This window comes from Bos indicus x Bos taurus, chromosome 24, assembly GCF_003369695.1.
Source record: "Bos indicus x Bos taurus breed Angus x Brahman F1 hybrid chromosome 24, Bos_hybrid_MaternalHap_v2.0, whole genome shotgun sequence".
Taxonomy (NCBI): domain Eukaryota; kingdom Metazoa; phylum Chordata; class Mammalia; order Artiodactyla; family Bovidae; genus Bos; species Bos indicus x Bos taurus.
The window spans coordinates 62031390-62055757 of NC_040099.1; the positions used below are offsets into that span (position 1 = coordinate 62031390).

The window sequence follows — 24368 nt, forward strand, 5'->3', positions numbered from 1 at the left end:
AGTCTGAGTTCTAGATGCTTATATCTAGGCTCTTACATGGGTTACAGAGCCTTCCATGTTCTGACAGCAGTCTGCCTTTTTAACCTCATCATGCTGCACTATTTTGATTTCTATGTAGGATAATATCTTTCTGTATGATCTTTTCCATGTGTGGGGGTCACTTGCAGTTTGTTGGAAAAAAAAAGGATGAGCAACAAATGACATGAACAAGCCATGGTTTTATTGATAATGCATTTCAGAAAATTAAAAAATTTAGACATGTAAGGGTCCCACATACCACCTGAACTCAAGTAAATATGAATGTTTAGGTTTGAAAAGTAAAAATAACTTTTGAAATAGGAGCTATGATATTTCAAACTTAGTAGAAGATAGAGTATGGAAATAACTTTTTAAAATACAGTGAACACTTTGTCCAAGGAGGCGTTTTCATGGGGATTAGAGTAGGTTACACGTGTTTGTAGAGAGAGAGAGACAGACAAACAATATTTTATCCAATACATTGTGAGTGGTGACCATAAGTTTGGAAGGGAAAATGCATCCAAGGGAACCTGTTGCACCAGCATTCAAGCTCCGGAAACAGCTCTCTGAACGTCCCCGAGTGTGGCCGCTGCCCAAGGACATCTAAGGGGAAGAGACTCGGCCACAGAAGAGGATGCTGTTGGTCTTGATGTGCTTGATGAGGAACAGGAAAGGGTGATCGCAGCGGAAACTCTCACGAATCGGCAATGATGTGAGGACAGCAACACCCACACCGGTAGCAGCTGCGGCCTCCGTGCCCTCCTCGGTCACCTCCACAAAGGACTTGTGGATGACCTTTGATACCGCCAGATCACGGCTCCCGTTCATGCCCGAGAAGTTGGCGACCCTGAAAATGAAGGCGTCCACCATCCCCAGGGCTCGCAGTGTGGGCACGAGGTCGTAGCTCTCTTCCACTTTAAACCGAGGCAGGTATAAGTCCACTTCTCTCTTCCCCATATTCTGTGGGCTCGTCCACGCTATTAACTTCTCAGCAGTGAGCTGGTCTTCAAGCTGTAACAGTGGAAAAGGAACAACTGTCAGGATTCTCATGGTCATGGAGCCCACCTAACCTTGGATTGAAATGTCTGGGAAACCTTTATTTTAACAGTAAACATGAATACAGGAGATTCAGTTTATTACATTTTCTCTGAGGAGGAAACAATAACAGTCCTGAATATATATCATATGATCAAATAAATGTTGTTATACATTTATAACTTTGCTCTTTTTATGTATGTATGTACACTATATACGCGTATACAGAAATGTCTATACACATGTGTGGATGTGTGTTATATAAACATGACACAGAAATGAAACAACATGTGTTTCATGTGAAGGTCATGTCTGACACTTTGTGACCCCATGGTCTGTATCCCTCCAGGCTCCTCTGTCCATGGCATTTCCCAGGCAGAAATACTGGAGTGGGTTGTCATTTCTTCCTCGAGGGGATCATCCTGACCCAGGGATTGAACCCGTGTCTCCTGTGGCTCGCACACTGTAGGCGGATTCTTTACCATTGAGCCACTGGCACCTACTCCAGTACTCTTGCCTGGAAAATCCCATGGATGGAGGAGCCTGGTGGGCTGCAGTCCACGGGGTCGCTGAGGGTCGGACACGACTGAGCGACTTCACTTTCACTTTTCACTTTCATGCATTGGAGAAGGAAATGGCAGCCCACTCCAGTGTTATTGCCTGGAGAATCCCAGGGACGGGGGAGCCTGGTGGGCTGCCATCTATGGGGACGCACAGAGTCAGACACGACTGAAGTGACTTAGCAGTAGCAGTAGCAGTAGCAGATGTTATTATTATTATTTTTTGTTCTATGCTGCCAGCCAGTACTACCAATCTATGAGCAGCCCACACAAGCACTGAATCACTGGAAATGTGAGCAATGGCAAGGAGACAGTGAATACCAGGTTTTACCTCCTGCAGACCGTCTACTTCATTGGGCAGCAGCACCAACATGCTTAGCTCTTCGCCTTTGTACGGGATTTCCAGGATCTTGGCTTGCACGTCCTCCAGTGACCCGAACTTGAAACTATTGGTTTGTTTCATCATCTGCACAGGTTTGCTTGTATCCTGCAATAAATTCATGTGCAAAAGAATGCCAAGTGAGCAGTAGGCCAGGAAAAAAATAGTATTATTGAGACACCAAACTCAGCCTCCTAAGAGATGATCTGGGAAATTTGTGTCTTAGAGATAAGAGTTTCTTCAAGGAATCCCAGGTTAATAAAGCTTAAAAAAAGGACAAGAAAATAAGCCTTGACAAATTCTATCTTCTATACGAGTTATATATTAATTACCATGTATTTAAATTTCACAGTGCATGTAGCTACACTTGGTTATAGACGTAAATTACAGACAATACCTTGTTCAGCCAAAACTTTTCCTCTGCAGTATGTTCTTCCTTAAATTTCTGGTTCCACTGCCCTTTGAAATAGACGGCGTTCACCAGAACCAGAACAGTAGAGCTGTCGAGAGAGTCTTTGGGAAGTAGGTCCTTGATTTTTCCTGCAAAGACAGAAAATCAAAGGTCTGTCATGAAAGGCACGAGTGGTTTATCTGTCAGATACGTTGAAAGTTACAAGTGATGATTAAATATTCACACAAGTCAGCCCGTGAGGGACTCCATGCCCAGCGGTTCACTAGGTGAGGCTTTGCTCACAGCCCGAGCCTGATGGAGTGGCCCTCATGCAGACGCCCCTGCTCCTGACTGGGAAGGTGTTCAGTCTGTGTGTGTGGGGACATCAGTCATTTCACAAGGAATCCTGATGAACTGATTTCTGATATTTAAGATGCCATGATATTTCTATGATACTTAAGATGCCATGCTGTGCTAAGCCTCTTCAGTCTGTGAGCCCACGGACTGCAGCCCACCAGGCTCCTCTGTCCATGGGACTCTCTAGGCAAGAATACTGGAGTGGGATGCCGTGCCCTCCTTCAGGGGCTCTTCCTGACCCAAGAATTCTGGGTCATCAATTCTGACAATACCTTGTGCATCAGAACTGATGAACAGGTCATCAATTCTGAAGAACTGATTTCAGCTGACCTTTACTGGTCAGTTTTCTTCTTCCCTTTCCTCCCTTCCTGTTCCCTCAGTAGCTTTGTCTCTTGTTTCCATTCCCTGTCTTCTTCATTCTGCACATTGAGTTGCTGTAGGTTAAGCCTATGTTTCGGAAGGGAGGTAGGATACGGTTCATGGGATGGAGACGTTGTCCAGCCCCTCCCTGGGTGGGGTGGACACTGTGACAATCCAGTGGGAGGGGGACGTGGGCCAGGACCCTTCTCCTGCAGGTGGTCATTTCTGCAAGAAGGATGGTGTAATGGAGAGTGGCTTGTTTCCCAGTTAAGAAAGCAAAAGTGGACTCTTCATATTTTCTCTTAGGGATTATAACCCGGAAGTTACGCCTTTAATTTAGAAACAACTTATGAATCAACCTGAAGTCTGAGCAGAGACTTGGGATCCACAAGACACTGTCTTCCAGGCTCAGCTGTGCCTGCAGGGGGCTGGTCATCAGAGCACCCCCGCCTGTTTCTCTCCACACTGACCTGGACCGTCCACCCCCTGCAGGGTCTCCCCCTGTCTTAAAGCCCGGTCAGGGTCCAGCACCGTGTTCACACACAGCGGCGATTCAGCTGTGGTTTGTAATGAGTGACTCTCTCATAACCTACCATTGGTTTGGCTCTCCACCCAGGAATTAATCATCTTTCGACTTTCCTCTGCAGCATTTTTAAAATCAGCAGATTCCACACTGGCTAGATAAAATTTCTGAACATTATCCATGTATTCCTATGACATGAGCAGGAAGGAAGAAGGAATGAAAAGTAATTTGTCAGTAACTGTGTAGGTATTCCCAAATTAAATTAAATGTGTTAAATCCTGATCAAGCAGAGGTCACAGGCCAATCCCTAGCCCCCCCTTACTGGTGTGCTATCACCCTCTGGACTCTCCAGCAGGGGCAGTTGTGGTCAGGGAGCTCGGCGCCCCTGGGAATAATGCCTCCGTGTGGGTCCCCAGGCTCCTCTGCACCCTCCCCGCCGCCATCCATTAGGAGATGTGGCCCGAGGACCTGGGATGCAGACCAAAGGTGTGACAGACCAGGAAACTCACCTGGAGAAACCGAAACTCCTTTTCTCTGTAGAGCCTGTTGGCGACACTCAGCTCATAGGCATCAGTGGATTTCTTTAATTCTGTCAGAAGCTTTTGAAAGTGTTGATGAACATTTCCTGGCTTTTCAACCTTCAAATGTCAAAAAGTGAGCTCATTGGAGTCTCTGTCAATGTAAACTCTACATGCCCAGGGGTCTGTGGATCCCTGTCTAGAGGGCGGTATCCCCAGGGATGATGGTTGTGGTTATTTCCCCTAATTGGTGTGTTTTACAGGTATAGCCTTCCTAATCCTTTCAGCCGGTCTCCTAGGCAATTCTTTCTCCTGCTCAGACACACCCTCTTTTCTCCTTTGAACTCCCACGCAGCGCCGTTCCTCCAGGCACTGTCTTAGCCGTCTGCAATGCTTAGGGTCACCTTCTCAGCTAAAGTTAGGCTTCTTGAGGGCCAGACCATAGTGCGTCTCTGACAGTCATCAGCTGTGTGAGAAAGTGAAATCTGTGTATCGTCCTAGGTTATGACGTGAAGCCCTGTTATACTCCTGGTGGGATTGTCTTCTAAGACCTGTTGACTCTGCCCTACGGCTCTTCGTTCTGATGGCCGCACTTCTCGGTGTGGGAGCAGTGTGTGTCTGGGACTCTGCCAGCAGCTGTACACCAGCATCTCTAAGTCTTTGGCTGGATTCACATGATGACAAGAGAGTGCAGAGGGCTAAGTAGCTTCTGCAAGGAGACAGAGCCAGGTTTTCAACCCAGGCTTGTCTCAATCCAGAACCTTAACCTTGCTACCTGAGAGTTTTGGACGAGCCTATAAACAATAGCTCTCAGTTAATCACTTTCCATAATATATTTTGATGCCTACCAGTTGGTCTTCATAATATGAACTACCATCATGATGTAACATTATCCAATAATAATATTAATATTATGAGTTCATACTATGCAATGTTAGAAACATGTTATAAATAGTATAGTTATTATTTTGCTATAATAACCATAATAAAATACGTACTATACATCAGAGTTTTCATTTTCCTGGCCCTGCTATTCTGTTTCACATGGATTTGCATGTATTGCAGCAGACATTTTATCATCCCCAGTGAACTGGGATGAAGTCACTGTGGCTCAGAGCAGTTGTACTGTCCACATTTGTCATTCCTGAACAACAGAGCGCAGTCTGAAGCCCCTTTGGGTTTCCGAGCCCTTCCCGTGAAGCACATGCTACTCTCCTCTAGGATAACAAAGCCGTGAAGCACATATATGTAACGTGAAATGAGCTACAACTCTGTCCGCTGGGTTTCACTTAAGATGTCCCTAAAAGTGGACTTTCCCCACTTGGTCTGAAATTCCCAGTTTAAACTATGACCGTCGTGGATACGTGATCCTCTAAATCCGGTGCCCTGTGACTCACGTGCTCTTTTGCGGCTCCTCCTCTTGTGTTCTCTGCGATTTTATTGAAGTGAAGGACCTGGAGGAGACAGACAGTGGGGCAAAGAAGTGTCACCTGATATATCTGTGTGCATCACAGTCGACCAAAAAGAAAGAAAAAAGTCAGGAAGAAGAAAGGAAAGAAAATGCAAACCAAGTACCAAACCAAACAAAAAACCCCCAAAGCATAGGGAACAAAGAAAAGAAGAAAGAATATTCAGTGCAAACACTTGCTTCTTAAAAAACACAGTCGTGTGTGGGAAACACAAAGCTGCTTGAGCGCTGTCCACTTTAAAGAACTGTGTCTCGTTTTTCATTCATCGTTGAGGAAACATGTAAAGATATCTCCCGTGGACTTTAGTCAGGGCCTCACTTCTACTGAAGTCTTCCATTAAAGCCTCACCTCTGGTTGTTGGGCAGTTGTAGGGGTTCATCCCAGCCCCCAGAGGAAGTCCAGGCACAGGAGGCAGGTGGGGAGCCCTGCCCCCATAACTCTGTGCCCACCCAGTCGTGGGGCTGCTTGAGCTTCCCGTGGGACCCGGGGACAGCAGACCTGTGGTCATCTGCACAGCAGCCAGCAGACACCCCATGCAAACCTGTGATGGAAAGGCAGCTGCCACCTACCTTCTGCATCTGTGATGCGGTGTTTTCTCGGGCCCCTAAGTAAGTCATGGCTAAGGCTGACGAGATACTGAAAGGCGACAGGAAGATGTTTTCCTTCTCTGATTTTCTGATCTGGTGGAACAGATCAATTGCAAGGTGGATGATTGCTTCACTGAGGGAACTCATGGTGGCCGGATGTGGTCTGGAAGTCCTGGAAGAGCATCAGATGCATTTTATCATCACTCTAGGGAAGGAAGGTAGTCTGTAATGAGAATTTCTAAAAGAAATGCGTTATGTGTGTGTTGTGGATTTCTGGAGTCGAAGATTTTTCCTTTGTATACATTTAGTAATTAGAAGGCTTGAAATTAGGAATACCGGAGTGGGTTGCTATGCCTTCCTCCAGGGGATCTTCCCCACCCAGGGACTGAACCCACATCGCTTACAGCTCCGGGACTGGTAGATTTGTTCTTTACCACTAGTGCCACCTGGGAAGCCTTATTTATAGAAAACGTTTCTTAAATATAATAGAAACTTGATGTTATACATTTCATAATTGAGAGATGTACCTGTATCCATCTCATAATTAGACGACTATTGAAATTAATACTTAAAGAACGGTTTTCGAAAAAGTAATAGAGTATCTTTACTGTTTCTTCCTTACTGACTGCACAAGAGTGGGTAAAAGTGCTTTATAACAGAGGTTGTGTTGTTGTTGTTCAGTTGCTAAGTCGTGTCCAACTCTTTGCACTCCATGGACAAGCTCCTCTGTCCTCCACTACCTCCCAGAGTTTGTCCACATTCCTATTCATTGAGTCCGTGATGCTGTATAACCATCCCATCCATGCTGCCCCCTTTTCTTTTTCCTTTCAATTTTTCCCAGCCTCCAGGTCTTTCCAAGTGAATTTATAACAGATTCAAAGGCAAAACGGATGTGGTAACATCCAGCCATCTCCCATCAGGTACCTCCGTGCCTTACTTGAAGGATCTGTGGATGCTGGACAGCCTACCCCTGATACACGTGCTCCCAAAGGAACGTGGGTTTTCTTTTAGAAATAAGTAAATTACCTATGGACTAAATCAGGAGAAAAAGTTCTTCTGTGGCAGAATACGTAAAATACCATCATACCAAATGAAATATTTAACACACGCACGATAAAACATCACATTCATTATTATTTTCAGAAAGGACTCCTGAGTTAGCGCAGAGCTGCTGGAAGCACTTACCTGTGTTCCTGGAGGAAGCAGAGGTGGGCAGGCAGCCTGCAAGCCTGTGTGCCGGGCGCGCTCAGCCCTGAATATATATACCTCTTCCAGCCGCTGCCCGTGCCCCAAGGCAGCTGGTATTTCAAGATCAACTTCTGATTTCTTCACCACTTACCTTCAACTTCATGAGGAAGAAGTCTTTATGAGTCAAGACAAGATTATTGACCAACTCCTGTAAGTCCTTTCCTTCTGCAGAAGAAATTGTGCCCTACCATCCGTGCTCATGGGAAACGCATGTACGTGCCTTTCCGACACCTGTGACAGTACACTTATGTGGCAGCTTCTTCACCTGCCCTGAGGAACTAGGCCCAGCCAGAAATAACCCTTAAAAATCTTTCTTCTCTTGTTAATACATGTTGACTCGTGTTTAACACCATTTCTAACACAAACAATTGAAACGCTGACAGTTTTTAAGTTCTGAAAAGGTTGTTTCTTTAAAAATATTTTGTATACCCGGGAAAATAGCTCAATGTCTCAGCTGAAGAGAGACTGGCAAACTGTGTCAGTTGTAGGTGGAGACCAGGGGTGATTTGCCTCCCCTCGAGGCTGGACCTGGCGCGGTCCTCCTGGTGACCCCATTGTCCTCGTGGTTAATCCCAGCTGTGCCCTGGTTGCTAAGGTCAGAGGGCAGCTCATTTTCCAGCAGACTCACTTGCTCTCAGTGAGAAGAACAATGGATACAAACAGGACCCATTTTAAGGGCAGTTTTCTAATGCTTTTTATGAAGATTTCTCAGAAAAGTAAATAGCTTGAGCTCCAGAACTACAACATTTCTCCATCATCCTGATCTGCAGCACACCCACTTCTGATTCATAACTAGAACAACAGAGTTAAATGTCTGTAAGAAAAAAGAGGAAAAAATGTGTTCTTTGAATGGCATGGCTGAGTCTCACCACTGGAGTCTCATCTCTTCAAGCATCTGGTGTTCCTGTAATAGAATAATATCAAACACTGCTGACTATTTACTGAGGGGGTTTTGTATTTACCGATTTTCCTCTTTAGTACCATGTTTAGGTTGGTGAGTTTGTTTTCCCCATTTCACAGATAACAGAAATGAGCCACAGAGTGACTGAACAGAAGCCCAGGTGGTGAATTGCCCAGGTGAGCTCTCCAGGCAGGTAGCTGGTTCCAGGAGGCTGCGTGTGTATCCACTCCCCACAGGGAGGTGTAGACAGACTCGGGGCCTTTACTGACAAATCTCCTTGTGTTTAGATGAAAAGAAGCTGCGTCTTCTGCCCTCTCAGTAGAGATCATGTTCTCCCACAAAATATAAAGGGGTGGGAATGGGTCCCTAATTTCTCCTCCAAGGACGCCACAGTCATTAGGGAGGAAGGCAGGGTTTCAGATACTCTTTTAGGGTTGTGTAAAATTTAGCAGTTTCAGTGTGGACGTATGTTTTAATTTCTGAGGCATATACTTAAGAATGAAATCTGTGGGTCAACGGTAAGTTTACACTTGATCGATTGATTGGCTGAATTTCACTCTCTGATTGATTTAGAAGAACTACCAGACTGCCTTCCCCAGCAGCTGCACCACTTTACTTCCAGCAGGTTAGGAGAAAGCACGTGTGTGTGGGCTCCAATCCTCTCCTCACCCGGCACTCAGTACTGCGCCTGGTCCAAGTGTGCAGTCCCAGCACAGCACCCACTCACAGGAAGCCTCACCCACCTCAGAGTCCCAGAAGCACAGGGATGGAGACACGAGCTGGAGGAAGGGGAGACCTGTGTGCCTAAACCAGAAAGATGATTCCTGAGCTCAGCCCTGCTGCTCTTAGGGCTCCTCCTGGTTATGTGTCCTGACCCCCGAATGACACTGGAGGTCAAAGACCCCAGAGCTGAGACTGGGTGGGCTGAGCGAGGATGGAGTCTGCTGGAGTCTGATGGCGGAGCTGAGTGTAAAGAAGAAGGAAATAGCAGGAGAAAAGATCCAGGACAGAAAACAACAAACATGCAGAATAAGAGCTCCAGTCAAGGCTTCATCATGGGCGCTGTCAGAGAGCAAGGAAGCCCCCGGGCCAGAGCAGGGTGAACGTCTTTGGGTTCAAAGAGAAAGGGCTCTGAGCCCAGAGACAGAAGTAAGGAGCCCCGGCTGGGCCTGGAGGAAGCCCAGGGGACAGAGCAGGAGACGTGGACTCAAGAGAACCACTGACTGAGCTGATTCCTCCTGTGAGTAAGTTACCAAGGTTGGTGGTGCAGAGGCTGGCTTTGAGGAAAAGCAACTAACTGATGAAGATCAAGATTTTGTTCTGGAGGAGGAAATGACAACCCACTCCAGTATTCTTGCCTGGGAAATCCCAGGGACAGAGGAGTCTGTCGGGCAACAGTCAGTCCATAGGGTGGCAAAGAGTGGGACACGACTGAGCATGTATGCAAAGCAAAGGATTTTGCTTAAATTTAGAGGGAACTTTGGTTAGTTCAAATAAGAATCCATATCACATCCTTGTCCCCCTCCTTTTCAAAAGTGCTCCTGGCATGTATTAGACAAGGTGAAGACACCACGATGTCACACAGTGTCACAGGACACTCAGCACTTCTCAGACGATTCTGCAAGTCAGTACTTGCCACCCGTCTTTGGGTATTTTCTAAATATACCAACATCATTGGCATCATGAATCCCAGAATCCAATAAAACTGAAGAGGAAATGACATGTCCAGGAACCATCCCACATATTTCTAATACCTGTGTAGGTTGCTTCAAAATAGCTCCTCTGCTCTCCTCCTGTTTTCTTCCGTCCTTGTGAAGGGCGTGAAGGTTCACCAGCTTTGCTGAGGTGCACATCCTAGGGGGCATTTTATCTCTTCCTTCTTATTACGCACGTGGTCATACCCATCTGCAGGTAAACTGGTTACTTGAGAAAACCCTTCAAGCTTTCAATAACAGGATATCTGCCAATTACTGTTTTATTTATTTATTTTTTTAAATTTTGTTTTATTTAACTTTACAATATTGTATTGGTTTTGCCATATATCAAAATGTATCTGCCACAGGTATACATGTGTTCCCCATCCTGAACCCTCCTCCCTCCCCATACCATCCCTCTGGGCCGTCCCAGTGCACCAGCCCCAAGCATCCAGTATCGTGCATCGAACCTGGACTGGTGACTCATTTTATATATGATCAATTACTGTTTTAATATTCCCATACAGATACAGATCCGCACAATGTAAATAGCATCTGAACAGGATGAATCAGATTTACCTTAATGTCCCTTAGTTGGGGAATGGTCTTGTCTGTAGGTGTGTCATGGCAGACTGAGACAGTTCATTCTCACCACCCGTCTCCCCATTCCCATGCCTCCAGTTCCACTCGGGACAGTCATCCTACTCTGTGCTTAGCACCATCCAACCCTCTCTCACATCTCCTGTCTCTAGAACCATTTCTACAGCCCTTCCTTTCAGCAGTTTTTTTTTTTTTTTAATTTTTTTTTTATCATCATTTTTTTTTTTTTAAATTTCAGGTATACACGTGCTCCCCATCCTGAACCCTCCTCCCTCCCCCCTCCCCATACCATCCCCCTGGGCCGTCCCAGCGCACCAGCCCCAAGCATCCAGCATCGTGCACTGAACCTGGACTGGCATCTCGTTTCATACATGACATTTCACATGTTTCAATGCCATTCTCCCAAATCTTCCCACCCTCTCCCTCTCCCACAGAGTCCATAAGACTGTTCTATACATCAGTGTCTCTTTTGCTGTCTCGTATACAGGGTTATCGTTACCATCTTTCTAAATTCCATATATATGCGTTAGTATACTGTATTTATGATTTTCCTTCTGGCTTACTTCACTCTGTATAATAGGCTCCAGTTTCATCCACCTCATTAGAACTGATTCAAATGTATTCTTTTTAATGGCTTAGTAATACTCCATTGTGTATATGTACCACAGCTTTCTTATCCATTCATCTGCTGATGGACATCTAGGTTGCTTCCATGTCCTGGCTATTATAAACAGTGCTGCGATGAACATTGGGGTACACGTGTCTCTTTCCCTTCTGGTTTCCTCAGTGTGTATGCCCAGCAGCAGTTTTTGATTGACATTTAACATTCCAATTGATTTCGTGTGTGTTTGCTAAGTCACTTCAGTCGTTTCCCACTCTTTGTGACCCTATGGGCTGTAGCCCACCAGGCTCCTCTGTCCATGGAGAGTCTCCAGGCAAGAATACTGGAGTGGGTTGCCATGCCCTCCTCCAGGGGATCTTCCCAATCCAGGGATTGAACCTGGGTCTCTTATGTCTCCCGTGTTGGCAACCTGGTTCTTTACCACCAGTGCCAACTGGGAAGCCCCTTGAATTGATTAAAATTATATATTAAGGAAGGACTGAGTAAGTCCTTAGTCAAAATTTTATTCTATAACTTCTTATCATGTCAGAAAGATCGCACTGCCTCCAGGATTCGCTTTTATGGGTCTCTTAATTTTTTGGTAGAATGCAGGAAGAGAGAGACTGTTCTTTGTGCATGAACTAGGAATTACTGACTCTTGGTCTCTTACATTTGAAAGAAGGCTTCTTGATTCCGTGTGAATGTAGGGGTGATCACATAATGTGTTTGATTATCTATTTTTATAATTTCTTAATGATTCACTCTCCATTCATTGAGTTCTTAATTATGTTCTATGACTTAGTACTGAGCTTAGTGAAGGGTCTCTACCACAGTGCTAGAAGCAGGGACTCAATGACAAGGGAGGTTTGCCAAGGCTCCTTTACATTTGGTGGCCACTGACTTCCTAAGCCTCATCCTCTGAGACAAACTCTGAGACCATGATAGCACCATCCTTCCCCACCCCATGACTTCTGCAACCAGCCTCTGTGTTCCCGGACGTGACTCTGGGTTTAGCACATATCTCACCAGGACTGCCAGGGACAGCTGTCATCAGCACCTTCAGTTTCTCAGTGATCCAAGCAAGAAAACGTCAACTCCATAGACTCCAGTAAATGTCTATTATTGCTCAAGGAACGCCTGGCTCTAACTCCTTCCAGGGATTTCCTCCCTGCATCTGATGACCACCTGACAAAGCATCCTAATTCCCTATACTTCAAGTAGAAGATGTGCTCCTGAAATTCAGGGCATTGCATTGAATGTTGATGTACAATGTTGTTTTGATGAGGTTCATGTCCTTCTTTGAATGTATTTTTGATTGGGAGAATGGTTGATTTTTTGCTCTAGTAAACTACCATAACTTAACAGTTTAGGCACGGGAGCGTGAGAGGGCACTTCTCTGCTCTCCAGGCACTGTGTTAGGTTCCTAGGACCTCTGTCGTGAGCGGCCCACACTGAGGTTTCAAACCACCGTATTCATTCTCTCCCACTTCTGGAGGCTTGAGGTCTAAAATCAGTGTGTTCTCAGGACCACACTTCCTCGCGAGGCTCTCGGGGAGAATTCTCTTTACCTTTTCTACTCCCTGGTGGTTCCTCGAGTTTCCGGGCCTGTGCCTCTGTCTCGACATGACCGTCTTCCCTGTGTCTCTTCTCTTCATAGAAGGGTCCAGTCATTGGATGAGGACCCAGCTTGAGTCAGTACGATCTTATGTTAACTAGCTATGTCTATGATCTATTTACACATAAGGTCACACTCTGTGATTAGAAATAAATTGGGGGGGGTGTGGGGGGCAGAGGAAGGTCTCTTCAGTGCGGTACCACCAGCGATCCTATCAGCCAAACTAAACACTCCTAAGAGTCTGGAGAGAAGCCATGGCAGTATTTCTCCGTGACCACGAGACATTTATCTGTATCCATGCGATCCTGAGCAAGCCTGCGCAGCGCGGACACTGAGAGCTCAGGACACGAGGCCCTGGAGCAGCGGGGCCGGCGGCGGCGTTGGAGCGGACGCGGCGCCGGGGGGCGGCGCGCAGGAGGCGGTCAGGGCCTCGCAGGGCCGGCCTGCGGGTGTGGGCGGCTCTGTCGTGGCTCCGGCGGTGCTTCTCCTCCCCAGAACCCAGAAGGGTGAGGAGAGATGCGCTCTGGCTTGTTCCTGGTTTCAGGGCCACTAAGCGTGGCAGCAGTTCAGAGCCCCAGGAGGTGAAGTCCTCGTTTCAAGGGTGGAGATGGGAGGGCAGCGCGGGAAACTGGCTGCCCCGGCAGGGGCTTTTCCTGAGGCCTTCCTGGAGGCTTAGCTCCAAAGCCGAGGTGTATTTAATGGTGGAGCCCTGCTGACCCAGCTCCCTTGTTTAGATGCTGTGCGTGTTTGGTGAGAGAGAGAGGCAGAGAGAGAGAACGTGTAGGGAGGCAGGGAGAGGAAAAGAGGGGGAGAGAGAGACAGGTGGAAGGGAGGGCGGTGCAGAGGGAGGCAGAGAGACTGAGCCCCGGCGGCGGACCGGGGTCCTGGACCGTCACAGCTGAGGTTCCAGCCCCTGCGTGAGGTTGGAAGGCCCCCAACACACCCCTTGGAGCAAGCTTCCAGCTGCCTATGGAGGCATTATTACTGTACGAAGCTGCAACATCTCAAGGGCCTGTGTTCTGTCTCCAGACTTAGCTAGCTGAGAATCTCCTGCGTTCACAGGGGCAGGTTTCCCAACCTGCCCACATGTCACAAAAGAACAGTGAGCTTGTCGCCTCCCTCAGATCTTCCTGATGAGAAACGCCTGGGAGCAACCAAGACAAATCTCCTTTACTGATGGATCAAGACTGCACAGGCCCACTCACAGGGCTTCTGCTTCCTTGGCTCATAGAGATTCCTGTAAGCTGTGAAGGGTGCAGGATCCGAAGGGCAGGAGTTCAGCTCAGAACAACTTGTTCTGAAGATAAGATAAGGCAAGGTGATGGAAGGAGTAATGACAACTTTTCACTAACAACATAACTTCTCAAATCTTTCACTGTTTTCAGATTGGGATCTTTTGGAGACCCAACCAGAGGAGCGTCTGGAAATCTTCTCAAACTAAATGTGATATTTCTACCTATGAGTTTACACTGGACACATTTTTATGTTATTCCTGATACTTATTCAAACACAAGGAAATACCAAAACTCTGGAGTGTTTCATGGTTATATAGTTTTAAGATACGTTGGGTTAAACCCATGAATGAAACTTATAAAATTTCTTGCCAATACAGTGTGTAGTATTCAATTAATATACAACCTTTGTGTTATTAATCCGATCAAAATTTCTTCTCTCATGAAGATGATTCCTCATTTGTTTCATCTCTGGAAATGTTTAGTGATTCAACCTGCCGATAGCAAACTTAAGACTCTACGTTAGCCACACAATCAATGAGTGTTTAGCGGTATCCATCTTCGTCTTAAGTGAAATAGCACAGGGAAATTATGCTCTGATCCATCTCATTCAATAAAATACTCGCTTTCATATTTAATAATTGGCTATCAGTTTTTTGTATTTTTTACTATCATTTCCTATGACCGTATTGTTCTAAGTGTTTCAAAAGTCTCTTGTATTGAGATGTAACCACATTTGTTGTCGATTAGTCTCTCCGTCGTGTCTGACTCTGCGACCCCATGGACTGACTGTAGCCCACCAGGCTTCTCTGTCCATGGGATTCTCCCGGCAAGAACACTGGAGAGGGGAGCCATTCCTTTCTCCAGGGGACCTTTCCAACCCAGGGATGAAATCCAAGTCTCCTGCATTGTCCGGCGGGTTCTTTACCACTGAGCCACCGGGGATGCCCAGCTACATTTATCTATAGTGTAAAATTGTCACGGGAGGGGATTACATATCACACACTCATTCTTTTCAGTCTCTTGTTTGCACAGCACAGCGTGTAGGAGTTTAATCCATGTTGTCAGTAGTTTTTCCTTTTTATCTCTAAGTACTGTTCTTGGGTTTGTACTTTCCTTCACCTGTTTTGTTCAGCTGTTAGACATTTGAGGTTTTGCCAGCTTTCTGGCCATTACGAATAAGGCTTCAGTGAACATTTGTGTCTTAGACCTTTTGTGGTGGATGTATTCATATCTCTTGGGTAAAATCAGGATGTGGAATTACTGGTCTGGTAATAGTCTGGTCATGCTTTTTACCCTGTAAGAAAGTAGTGATATGTGCCACTTTGTGTACTTGAGAAAGACTTTCTCTAGAAGTGCATTGCTCAGCCAAGGAGATATGTGGTTTTCTGGAGACATCACCCAGATGGCAGCATAGGAGACCCCAGCTTCCCCTCTCCCTTAGAGATCAACAGTGTGACAGCTGTTCTTGAACAACACACCTCCCGAAAAAGAAATGACAATACTGTGATGAGAGAATGTGAATGATGTATGAATGATGAATGATGTATAAAGAGCTGTATGTATTTAATGTATGACCATCAGGAGGTTTGAGGTGAGTATATATTTGTGAAACCATCATGCCAATCTATGTAATAAACATATCATCTCCAAATGATTCCTCTTGCCCTGAGAAATGTTATGTTCTGGGAAATAAAATTTATCAGTTCCTTGCTTTTTGGGTTGGTGGACTTCAGGGTCACTTGTCAGCCCTTCTTCTCACTGGATGCTCTCCCAGTCTTATCCCATCTCTGCTTCAGCCACGATTACCATATTTCTTTCAGTAGCTCTAACATATGTATCATCTGTCTTACCTACTTAGAGACTCAGTTTACATCCCAAGTCTGAGTTCTAGACGCTTATAGTTGGGCTCTTACATGGGTTACAGAGCCTTCCATGTTCTGACAGCAGTCTGCCTTGTTAACCTCATCATGCTGCACTATTTTGATGTCTATAAAGGATAATATCTTTCTATATGATCTTTCCACGTGTGTGGGGTCACTTGCACTTTGTTGAAAACAAAAAATGATGAGCAGCAAGTGACATGAACAAGCCATGGTTTTATTGATAATGTATTTCAGAAAACTAAAAATTTAGACATCTAAGTGTCCCACATACCACCTGAACTCAATGTGAATGTCTAGGTTTGAAAAGTAAAAATAACTTTTGAAATAGGAGCTATGATATTTCAAACTTAGTAGAAGATAGAGTATGGAAATAACTTTTTAAAATACAGTGAACACTTTGTCCAAGGAGGCGTTTTCATGGGGAATAGAGTAGGTTACATGTTTTGTAAAAAGATAGAGACAAACAATATTTTATCCAATACATTGTGAGTGGTGACTATAAGTTTGGAAAGGAAAATGAATCCAAGGGAACCTGTTACACCAGCATTCTAGCTCCGGGAACAGCTCTCTGAATGTCCCCGAGTGTGGCCGCTGCCCAAGGACGTCTAAGGGGAAGAGACTCGGCCACAGAAGAGGATGCTGTTGGTCTTGATGTGCTTGATGAGGAACAGGAAAGGGTGATTACAGCGGAAACTCTCAGAATTTCTTCCTGCTCTTTCAATAATTTCTACATCAGTAGCAGCTGCGGCCTCCGTGCCCTCCTCGGTCACCTCCACAAAGGACTTGTGGAAGACCTTTGACACCACCAGATCGCGTCCCCCGGTCATGCCCGAGAAGTCGGCCACCCCATCACGGAAGGCGTCCACCATCCCCAGGGCTTGCAGTGTGGGCACGAGGTCGTAGCTCTCTTCCACTTTAAACCGAGGCAGGTATAAGTCCACTTGTCTCTTCCTCATATTCTGTGGGCTCGTCCATGCTATTAACTTCTCAGCAGTGAGCTGGTCTTCAAGCTGTAACAGTGGAAAAGGAACAACTGTCAGGATTCTCAGCGGTCATGGAGCCCACCTAACCTAGGATTGAATTGTCTGGAAAACGATTGTCTTCACAGTAAACATGAATACAGGAGGTTCAGTTATATTATACATATAAACTCACTATATTATATACATATATTTATATATTGCATGTAATCTCATTGTATATTATAAGCTGAATATTTTGTAATATTTATATGATAAACTGAGCCTTCTGTATATATATGTGTATATATATCCATACATAACAGCAGAACGATTAAATAAATTTATTTTGTAAAAGATGAACTATATATCTTCACTTCTTAAGTTGCCAGATCACTACATGTTTCATTTTCAAATAGTCTTGTCTTGTTAATGTCTTTTTGTGCATAGTTTTTGCATGATATAATTATAGTGTACAACCCATTATTATTCCTTTTACTTGCTTGACCTATTTGAAAACGTTTTCTGTATAGATATGTTTCTCTGATCAAGTTTAAATTGTTGCATAATACCACCATTAAGTAGAGATTCAGTGTATGTGTTTACTTAATTAACATTTTTAGGCATCGTGTGTTAGTCCCTAAGCTACCGCATATATATTTTACGTGTGGCAAGTTCACTGCAAATTCAGCATCATTGGTATTACAGTAATTGCAGATGGCCATTTATGGAATGACTTTTACATGCCGGATATTGTTATTGGTTTCTTTACAAATTATCTTGAACCAATATAACAATGCTAAAAGGAAGATTCACTTTTTTTAAAATTCCCAGCAATGAGGCTCCAAAGAACTCTGAGAGAATGCGTCTGAATAGAAAGTGAGCATCAAGATAGGTTGGTTTGTCTGCTCTCTACGAAGCACGTGATTCAGTCTGCAGAATGGAGCTCAGCAGTGTTTTACTTTGTTTGATGTTGTTCATGAGTGAAAGAGTCACCTACATTTGACTCTTAGTCTCCCCTGTCTTCAAATGAATAGACTGGAGTAGGTGAAGTTTTGACGGTTGCAAAATATTCACATGTGAGCCAAGCATATTACTTTTTGAAGTGGCATTCTAGTTTTCTCAGAGTATTACTGGGGCCTGTGAAGTTAAGATTTTCTACATATTCTTCCATATCACACTATAAGGTCTATTTTTTTGGAAAGTGACAGGATGCCAAGTTCTCCTTCATGATTTTCCGTTAGACTCAACAGAGAAGAAATGACACACTCCAGTATTTTGCTCTCCTGGCACATCACCAGCATTCTGTGAGCACTGCTTCTGTGAGCAGCCCGCACAGGCGCTGTGTCGCCAGCAATGTAAGCAGCAGCATGAAGCGCCACAGGCACCAGGTTTTACCTCCTGCAGACCGTCTACTTCATCGGGCAGCAGCACCATCATGCTTAGCTCAGAGCCTTTGTACGGGATTTCCAGGATCTTGGCTTGCACGTCCTCCAGTGACATGAAATTGAAACTATTGGTTTGTTTCATCATCTGCACAGGTTTGCTTTCATCCTGCAATAAATTCATGTGGCCAAAAATGCTAAATGGGCATTAGTCCAAAAGAAAAAAAAAGATAATCTTATTGAGATACCAAACTCATCTTCCTTCTAAGAGATGGTCTGGGAAATCTGTGAATTAGAGACAAGAGTTTCTTCACCTATACCAACTAAATAAAGGCAAAAAAAGACAGCCTCGATAGATCCTACTTCTACTCGCAGTTATAAAGGAAATGATCAAATATGTATTTAACTTTCACATTGTACAGAGAGCTATGTAACATTATTATAAATTAATTACAGACAACACCTTGTTCAGCCAAAACTTTTCCTCCACAGTATTTTCTTCCTTAAATTTCTGGTTCCACTGCCCTTTGAAATAGACGGCGTTCACCAGAACCAGAACAGTAGAGCTGTCGAGAGAGTCTTTGGGAAACAGATCCTTGATTCTTTCTGCAAAGACAGAAAATCAAAAGTCTGTCATGAAAGGCACAGTGGTTTGTCTGGAAGATGTTTAGAAAGTTGCAACTGATGATTAAATATTCATACAAGTCAGCCCGTGAGGGACTCCATGCCCAGCGGTTCACCAGGTGAGGCTTTGCTCATGGCCCCAGCTTGATGGAGTCGCCCTCGTGCAGACGCCCCTGCTCCTGACTGGGAAGGTGTTCAGTCTCTGTGTGTGGGAGCATCAGTCATGTCACAAGAAGCCCCGATGGCCTGATTCTAGATACAGTTTCCACGAATCACATTTCTGCATCCTTCCCTCACTGCCCGCCCTGCGTCTTCTCCTGTTTCCTCCAGCCTGTGTTCATTCTCCTGTTCTTCCTTCCTTTCTCTCTCTCTGTCTTTTGAAATTTGAGCTCAATATTCTGAAGAAGTAGCCAGAATACTCTTCTGGACAATCAACATGCACCCAGTAATCTAAAGTACGTGGCAGACACCATTCCCTGAGGGGTCTTCATCTTCATTCTCCACGTTGAGTTGCTGTAGGTTGGTCCTCTGTTTTGGACAGGGAGACTTTGCCCAGCCACCTGCCCTGGGAGGGGAGGACACCTATGACAATCTTGTGGGAGGGGGATGTGGGCCAGACACCTCCTACTGCAGGTGGTCATTTCTGCAGAAAGGGTGGTTTGGGGGAGAGAAGGTTGTTTCCCAATTAGCAAAGGGACCCTTTCTAATATCTTCTCTTAGGGAATCATAATCCAGAAGTTAAGCCTCTAATTAAAAGAAACACTTAGGAATTAACCTGAAGTCTGAGCAGAGACTTGGGATCCACAAGACGCTGTCATCCAGACCCAGCTGTGCCTGCAGGGGGCTGGCCCTGGGAGCCCCACCTGCCCGTTTCTCTCTGCATGACGTGGACCGTCCACCCCCTGCAGGGCCTCCCCACCCTCTGCAGTCTCGTCTCACCCTGCTCCTGACAGCCCGGTCAGGGTCCAGCACCGTGTTCACACACAGCGGGGACTCAGCCGTGGTTCGTAATGAGTGACTCTCTCATAACCTACCATTGGTTTGGCTCTCCACCCAGGAATTAATCATCTTTCGACTTTCCTCTGCAGCATTTTTAAAATCAGCAGATTCCACACTGGCTAGATAAAATTTCTGAACATTATCCATGTATTCCTATGATATGAGCAGGAAGATAGCAGGAATGAAAAGTAATTTATCAGTAACTATGTAGGTATTCCCAAATTAAATGTGTTAAATCCTGATCAAGCAGAGTTCACAAGCCAATCCCTAGTCCCCCTCACTGGTGTGCTATCAGCCTCTGGACACTCCAGCGGGTGCGGTTGTGGTCGGGGAGCCTGGCGCCCCTGGAAGTAATGCCCCCTGTGTGGGTCCCCAGTCTCCTCTGCACCCCCCGCCCCCATTAGGAGATGTGGCCCGAGGACCCGGGATGCAGACCAAAGGCGTGACAGACCAGGAAACTCACCTGGAGAAACCGAAACTCCTTTTCTCCGTAGAGCCTGTTGGCGACACTCAGCTCATAGGCATCAGTGGATTTCTTTAATTCCATCAGAAGCTTTTGAAAGTGATGATGAACATTTCCTGGCCTTTCAACCTTCAAATGTCGAAAAGTGAGCTCATTGGAATCTCTGTCAATGTGAACTCTACACCCCCAGGGGTCTGTTGGATCCCTGTCTGGAGAGGGGTATCCCCAGGGATGATGGTTGTGGTTATTTCCCCTAATTGGCGCGTGTTACTGGAATTAGCTTTCCTAATCTTTACATTAAATCTTCCAGGTAACTCTCTCTTCCTGCTCTAACACACTCCAACCTTTTCTCTGTTGAACTAGAGATGCATCAGCATTCCATTATTGCACTGTCTCTCAGTCGTCTCCAGCGGTTAGGGTAAAGGTCTCAGCTAAACATAAGCTCCTGGAGGCCTGGAGCCATAGAGAATTTCTAAGTCACCAGCTGTGTGAGAACATGAACTCTGTGTGTCGTCTATGCTGTGATTCGATGCCCTGTTATATCCTTTGGGGGATTACCTTCGAAGACCTGTTGACTGTGATCTGTGGCTCTTCACTGTGATGGCCACACTTCCCAGTGCGGGAACAGTGGGTGCCAGATAGCCTGGGAACAGCTGTACCTCAGCATCTCTAAGTCTTCAGTGCCATTCGCATGAAGACAGGAGAGCTCAGAGAGCTTAGAAACTTCTCCAAGGAGATACAGATAACTTTTTCAACGTAAGCTTGTCTCAGTTCAGAATCTCTCACTTTCTGGCTAAGAGTTTTAGACTATTTAGATAAACCGTAGCTCTCATTCATTTTCCAAAATACTCCATAATACACTTGATCGTATGCTTATTGCTCTTAATCTAAGAGCTAATTAAATCTATGCAATTATAGGAACATATTGTGATTAATATACTCATTTATTCTATATAATAATATATAACCTTTATGAGAGTTTCCAGAGTTTACCAGAGTTTACCAGCGTTTACCAGAGTTTCCTGGCCCTGCTGTCCTATTTGAATGTATTTGGGTGCGATGCAGCAACCCTTTTATTGCCCCTGGCTAATTGGGATGGAGTCACTGTGGCTGAGAGCCATCGTATTTTTGCCATGTTCCTCATTCCTGAACAGCAGATCACTATTTGAAGCTCCTTCAGGTTTCAGAGTCCCTGATGTTAAGCATATGCTTCTCTCCTTTCAGAAAAACAAAGATATGAAGTAAATAAGTGAAGGGAAGGGAAGGGAAGTGAAGTTGCTCAGTCATGTCTGACTCTTTGTGATCCCACGGACTGTAGCCTACCAGGCTCCTCCGTCCATGGGATTTTCCCGGCAAGAGTACCGGAGTGAGTTTCCATTTCCTTCTCCAGGGCATCTTCCTGACCCAGGGATCGAACCCAGGTCTCCCTCATTGCAGGCAGATGCTGTGCTGTCTGAGCTACCAGGGAAGTAAAGAAGCATGTAATGTGAAATGAGAGGGCTTTCCAGGTGGTGCCAGTGGTAAAGGACCTGTCTGCTGATGCAGGAGACATGAGAGATGCTGGCTCAGTCTCTGGGGTGGGAAGATCCCCTGGAGGCGGGTACGGCAACCCACTGCAGTATTTTTGCCCGGAGAATCCCACGGACAGAGGAACCTGGAGGGTTACAGTTCATGGGGTCACAAAGAGTAGGACATAGCCGAAATGATTTCCCACGCGCACACACGTGAACTGAGAAACAACTCTCTCCAGTTTGCCTAGCATGACCTCTAAAAATGGACTTTTCCCAGTCTATCTGAAATCCCCAGTTTAAGCTACGGCCCTCTTGGACGTATGACCCTCTCTACATCCAGTGCTCTCTGACTCACGGGATTTCTTGTCGCTGTTCCTCTTGGCTTCTCTGTGATTTCATTGACGTGAAGGACCTGGAGAAGGCAGGGAGTCGGACAAGGAGTCTGTAATGATCTATACACATCAGAGTAAGTAAAAAAGAAAGAACGGAAGGACAAAAGAATACCCATAAACAAAACTGTATACCAAATAAACACCCCTCACAAGACAAACTCAAGAGGAAACAAAAAGCACACAGAAATGTTCAGTGAAAGCTTCATCCTTAAAAAACACAGTCTGTGTGTGGAAAACACAAAGCTGCTTGAGCGCTGTCCACTTTAAAGAACCGTGTCTCGTTTCTCATTCATCATTGAGGAAACATGTAAAGAGGTCTCCCGTGGATTTTAGTCAGGGCCTCACTTCCAGTGAACTCTTCCATTAAAGCCTCACCTCTGGTTGTTGGGCAACTGGAGGGCTTCATCCCAGCCCCCAGAGGAAGTCCAGGCACAGGAAGCAGGTGGGGAGCCCTGCGGGAGAGTGCGTGCCCCTCTTTGTGCCCACCCATTCGTGGGGCTGCTTGAGCTTCCGGTGGGACCCGGGACAGCAGACCTGTGGTCATCTGCACAGCAGCCAGCAGACAACCCATGCAAACTTGTGACGGAAAGGCAGCTGCCACCTACCTTCTGCATTTGTGATGCGGTGTTTTCTTGGGCCCCTAAGTAAGTCATGGCTAAGGCTGACGAGATACTTAAAGGGGAATAGAAGATATTTTCCTTCTTTGATTGTCTGATCTGATGGAACAGATCAATTCCAAGGTGGATGATTGCTTCACCGAGGGAACTCATGGTGGCTGGATATGGTCTGGGATTCCTGGAAGAGCATCAGACGCATTTCATCATCACTCTAGGGAAGGAAGGTAGTCTGTAATACTGTAATAATTTTTTTTAAATGCTGTATATGTGAGGTGGGTGATTCTGGCAATCAACATTTCTCTTCTTACTTTTCAAGCCTTTTAAAATGAACAGTATGCATTTCATAACTAGAGGACTATTGAAATTAGTTTTTAAAGAACATTTGTGAAAAAGTAATAGAATATCTTTATCTTTTCCTCCTTAGTGATTACATTAAGACTGGGTAAAAAATGATTCATAACAGACACCAGGCAAAGACTGTTGTGGTAACATTCAGCCATCTCCTGTTAGGCACCTTCCTCTATAGAAGGATCTTATTTGAAGGATTTGTGGGTCTTGGACATCCTACCCCTGATCACATGTGCTTCCAAAGAAGCAAGGTTTTTTGGGAAATAAATAAATAATCTAAGAACTAAATCAGGAGAAAAAAAAGGTGTTTTACTTTTGCTCTGGGAGAATAAGTGAAGTACCACCATACCAAATAAATATTAATAGAAGCAGCATTAAAAAAAGACCGTGAAAGTGAAAGTGAATTCGCTCAGTTGTGTCTGACTCTTTGAGACCCCATGGACAGACTCCATGGGATTTTCCAGGCAAGAATACTGGAGTGGGTTGCCATTTCCTCCTCCAGGAGATCTTCCTGACCCAGGGATTGAAGCCAGGTCTCCCACATTGTAGGCTGCTGCTTTATCATCTGAGCCACCAGGGCAGTCATAAAAAAAAGACCGTAATCCTTATTATTTTCAGAAAGTATTCCTGGAGTTACACAGAGCTTCTGGAAGCACTTACCTGTGTTCCTGGAGGAGCTGGGCAGGCGGTCTGCAAGCCTGTGTGCCGGGAGGGCTCAGCCCTGGATATATCCCTCTCTATCCGCCTCCAGTGCCTCAAAGCAGCTGGTATTTCAAGTAGATCAGCTTTTGATTTCTTCACCAAGTACTGTCGCATTCATAAGCACAAAGTCTCTGTGAGTGAAGATTAGATGATTATGCAGTTCCTGTACTTCCTTCTCATCCCAGAAGAAACTGAGAACTGCAGTCACTAGCTCCTGTGAAATACCTGTAGGGGCCTAGGACCACTGAGAGTACAGGCAAGCTCCGACCTCTTTACATGCCTTGAGCTGCCATTTCCAAACAGACATAACCCATAAAAACCTGTCTTCTCTTACATGTTGAATTTTCCTTAAGACCACTTCTAACAAAAATGATTAAATAGCTTACATTTTCTA

At 45.4% G+C, this 24368-nt stretch overlaps 2 protein-coding genes across 2 annotated transcripts; both read right to left on the reverse strand.

The window, feature by feature from the left end:
- Positions 1 to 209: 209 nt before the first annotated feature.
- On the reverse strand, positions 210 to 7426 carry LOC113882971 (serpin B3-like). Its single transcript, XM_027526249.1, has 8 exons — positions 7383 to 7426; positions 6180 to 6369; positions 5539 to 5595; positions 4133 to 4261; positions 3694 to 3811; positions 2390 to 2532; positions 1945 to 2100; positions 210 to 1029 (listed from the first exon to the last, which is right to left on the reverse strand). The coding sequence occupies exons 2-8, from the start codon at positions 6342 to 6344 to the stop codon at positions 622 to 624; spliced, it is 1176 nt and encodes a 391-aa protein (XP_027382050.1). The 5' UTR covers positions 6345 to 6369; positions 7383 to 7426; the 3' UTR covers positions 210 to 621.
- Positions 7427 to 16178: 8752 nt separating this feature from the next.
- LOC113882825 (serpin B4-like) lies at positions 16179 to 23091 on the reverse strand. Its single transcript, XM_027525965.1, has 7 exons — positions 22913 to 23091; positions 22683 to 22759; positions 20405 to 20657; positions 19977 to 20094; positions 18782 to 18924; positions 18332 to 18487; positions 16179 to 16984 (listed from the first exon to the last, which is right to left on the reverse strand). The coding sequence occupies exons 1-7, from the start codon at positions 23075 to 23077 to the stop codon at positions 16580 to 16582; spliced, it is 1317 nt and encodes a 438-aa protein (XP_027381766.1). The 5' UTR covers positions 23078 to 23091; the 3' UTR covers positions 16179 to 16579.
- Positions 23092 to 24368: the final 1277 nt, after the last annotated feature.